This window comes from Triplophysa rosa, linkage group LG6 (genome assembly GCF_024868665.1).
Source record: "Triplophysa rosa linkage group LG6, Trosa_1v2, whole genome shotgun sequence".
Classification (NCBI taxonomy): domain Eukaryota; kingdom Metazoa; phylum Chordata; class Actinopteri; order Cypriniformes; family Nemacheilidae; genus Triplophysa; species Triplophysa rosa.
This window is the reverse complement of record NC_079895.1, coordinates 1,411,635-1,415,332: the sequence shown is the minus strand read 5'-3', so window position 1 is coordinate 1,415,332 and position 3,698 is coordinate 1,411,635. Positions and strand designations below refer to the sequence as shown.

At 39.7% G+C, this 3,698-nt stretch overlaps 1 protein-coding gene across 1 annotated transcript in view; it reads left to right on the top strand.

Annotated features, from left to right (window-relative positions):
* Window positions 1-3,225, top strand: part of marchf4b (membrane associated ring-CH-type finger 4b) — an 18,295-nt gene extending 15,070 nt beyond the window's left edge. The window contains 1 exon segment of the mRNA XM_057335348.1: window positions 1,015-3,225. Within this exon segment, the coding sequence (XP_057191331.1) occupies window positions 1,015-1,463 (449 nt within the window). The 3' untranslated portion in view covers window positions 1,464-3,225.
* Window positions 3,226-3,698: the final 473 nt, after the last annotated feature.

The following is a 3,698-nucleotide window of genomic DNA, read 5'->3' as shown; positions in this document are numbered from 1 at the left end:
GATCAAAACGATATGTGTGTGATAAAAAGTGATATGTGTGTTCTTTACTGTAAAGAACAAACTAAGACTCCTGAAAGTTTCAAGAGATCTCACGGCAAATACATTTCACGGGGTGGCTAATTTTGGCTAATTCGTACGATCTCATTCGTACATTGTAGTACGACTTGCTTGACGTTAGAGTTAAGCCCAGGGTTTCAGAATCGCTTTTTTCTACTAATCGTACGAAATCATACGAATAAGCCACCTCGTAAAATAGTTACGAATTCCCGTGAAATCAGGTATAAAACTATAAAACAATTGTGCCGTTTACAGTGCCTTAACTCTTGATGTGAGATAAACTGTATTTATCCACAAAACAAAACATAACAACACAATGCACTCCTCTGTCAAACTAAAGACAACACAAACTCCCATCAAGAGCAACAGATTAAAAGGTCAAATCAATAATTCACGAATCAAACAGCGACTCACATGAATGAGCCAGGAGGACCTGCACACTACATTAAAAATGAGCCTTTGAATTCCCCGTGTCCTCAACCAAATGCAAATCCTCGTATTGAAAACACACGCACGCACAATCTCACATGCACACGCATATTATTCGTAAACAGAATTTAAGGAAAAGGCAGAGAAATCAATGAATGATGAATAATTCCATTTGTTTGTCTTTGTCCAAGCGGCATATAAAACAAATGCATCATCAGCGGCAGACTTTGGCTCTGCTCCAAAACTACGTGAGCGGCCTACAGTACGTAGACAGCATCTTAAGATAGCACACTAGACGTGCAATACAGTGTAGATGAATTGAAACCAAACACTTCTTACTGGCAATAAAATTGTATTTTTGGTAAATGACTGTGATAAAGAATAAAAGATCGCTCACAGAGACACAAACAAGATAGGGATCATGAATCAATGTTTATTACTGTTGTGATCATGTCAGAATTTACATAAATTTTGCACCCTTAAATGCGAGCGTTACAGAAGAATAACCCCCATGAAATTTCCCCGCAGCTTTAATAGTCCACGAGGGACCCTCCGTCTTCCGGATATTCCATCGATGGCAGGCCGTCAACCAACAGTGGAAAGTTTTAAATTACGACAAGAAGAAAGACAGTGAGGAGAAAAAAAACACGGAGGAATTGAGCGGATCGCAGCTTCACCAGAGAGAGCAAACCGGAGAGGAAATATCCCCGTCTCCATCTTCTCTGATGGTCGCCGCGGGGACGCCGGCCCCGGCCAACACCATCACGAACACAGACGCCGCCGTGACCCTGCAGGACTCCACGGGTTCTCACCCGACCGACAGCGACGGGGCGGCTCTGCCTGACCAACACTGTCCATATAACCTCCTGCATTTACTGAGTCACTTACGAGCGCACGAGCCGCGCGGGCCGCCCGCCAGCAGCACCAGTAACGCCATCAAACCTAGAGAACTGGTTATGAGAGTGACCACTGTCTGAACACACCGACCGGAGGCACAAAGAGACCACAAGCACAGCGCTTGAACTCTTTTCTACACAGTCTGTGGATTATTTAGGACTTGCTGGTGATCCAGCCGTATGTGTTTTTAAATAATCGACGGCGAGACGAGAATGACCGATATAATGCTGACACACACTCAAAATACAGTTTTACAATCGATTGGTAGCAAATGGATGTCCAGACTATTAAAAAGAATGCATTTAAAGGAACAGTTCACAGAAGAAAAGCTGTTTAGGTTGCAGTCCGTGATTTTTGCCTTCTGTGTTTGAAGCATAAAACTACAGTCGACTTACGTACTTATTTTTGAAGTCAAGTGATGTCAAACTGTGCAAAATCCGTCCCCACATCTCATCACAATTTGTGAATTCATCACAAATTGTCTTTTATGTACTTGCACAGTACACAGATTTTTGTTTCCAACTGAAAAAAGTCAAGGTTTGCAGCTAAAAACGAAGTCATCAAACTAAGACTGTTATAGTAAAAGTTCTTTCAACTTTACAAAAGGTTTGGGCGGACACGACTAAATGACAGATGTTTTTTTATGGGCGAACTGTTACTTTAAATGAACATCAGTACACAATATTTCCTCAAAGTTACAATCGGAACATGTGCCGTATCTTGACATGACTATCAGTGGATTATAAAAGTGGAAAAGCCGCAATTTCACATCAGACGATCGGCTATCAGAAATCTCAAAATTCAGTCAAACGCTAAACGAACAAAAGTCTGAATAAAGAGAAAAGTGAAAAATGTAACTCTAAACAAACATGTGGAAAGATTTCATGACCCCAGCGTGAGAGATAAACACGTTTACAATAACATGAACAGCGTGGATTGGCCTCTGACCCTTTCACTGTCTTTAAATTATGACTGGCAGCTGTCAATCATCACGTTGACAAATGGACAGCAGCGTCCGCTTTGATGAGCTCAATCAGTTGAAAAGCACATCTCTCTCTCTCGCCCTTTTTATGCTTGCTGGAAATGCATGTTTTCATATTCATGGCCATCTTGTGATAAGATGTGGTCATCGACCTCTTCGGTTAGGCACTTCAAGTCAACGTGAAATCAAAAATACGGTTTCATGTTGACTTTAACATCAGTTTACTCCAGGGCGATTGTTCCTGTGATCAGTGTAAGCAAAATACAATTTTAAACATTTATATTTCACCTTATTTCATACAAAAAACATTGGGTTGTAATTTAAAGGCCAAACTTTTGAACTGGTTTTGAGTTTTATTTACTGACCCTCGTGTTGTTCCCGACCTCTGAAACACAGACAGAATGATTTTTATTATATTCAGAATGTGGATGGTGATTTTTATTAAGCACTGATAATGGAGCACACAAGAAACAGACTATATTTCAAGCCATACGCTAACTATTCTGTGGAACAGATTCAAAAGAAAACGGTGCCTTTGGATTGTGCGAGGTCATTGACAGCCAACATCATTGGTTCTTATGTGATCAAGTGTGACCCGATACGGTAGAATATACAAAAGTACAAATGAGATTTGAGATTCTGAGCTCAAGATCGTTTTGGAATTGGAATGACATGAGGGTACGGTAAGTACATGACGACAGTTTGAAGTGAAATTTCCTATACTTTCCGTCTCCGTTGACTTGTTTCTCCGTTATACATTTCTATCGGATGTATTGACTTTTACATAGTGTGCTGAGATCCATATTTTTGTCATGTTGGTATTTCATAAAACTGAAAAAAATAAAATTCATGTATGACAAGCATCAGATGAAACTTCAGTTTTTACCTAAAAAATTCTCTTGGATTGTGGAGTTTCGTGGTCGCTGTGGGATAAATGAATGAATGAATGAATGATGTAAAGGCTCTCTAAATAATTCAGTTGAATGTGCAGCAGGAGTTGAAATAACCTGCAGAGCTCAGCGTGAACTCATCTGCTCCATTTCTCCTGACGACACCTTCAATTCTGAGAAAGTCAATGTTTATCATTAATGAATATCATCAGATATAGATTATACGAGAGTGAAATGAACCAAAGCTTTTCTAAAGAAATTTATGAACGTTTCCGAAGTTTTTATGTCAGTGATTTTGTAAAGGACGGCTGCGCTCCTGCAAGAGAATCATTTTAGCATTTTAAATATTGCAGATTCTCTAACGTTTGAAAAGGCACCCGTTCTCTTTTTATGCTCATTTCCACATCAAAGTTATGAAATAACACTAACGGAAGTATATAAAC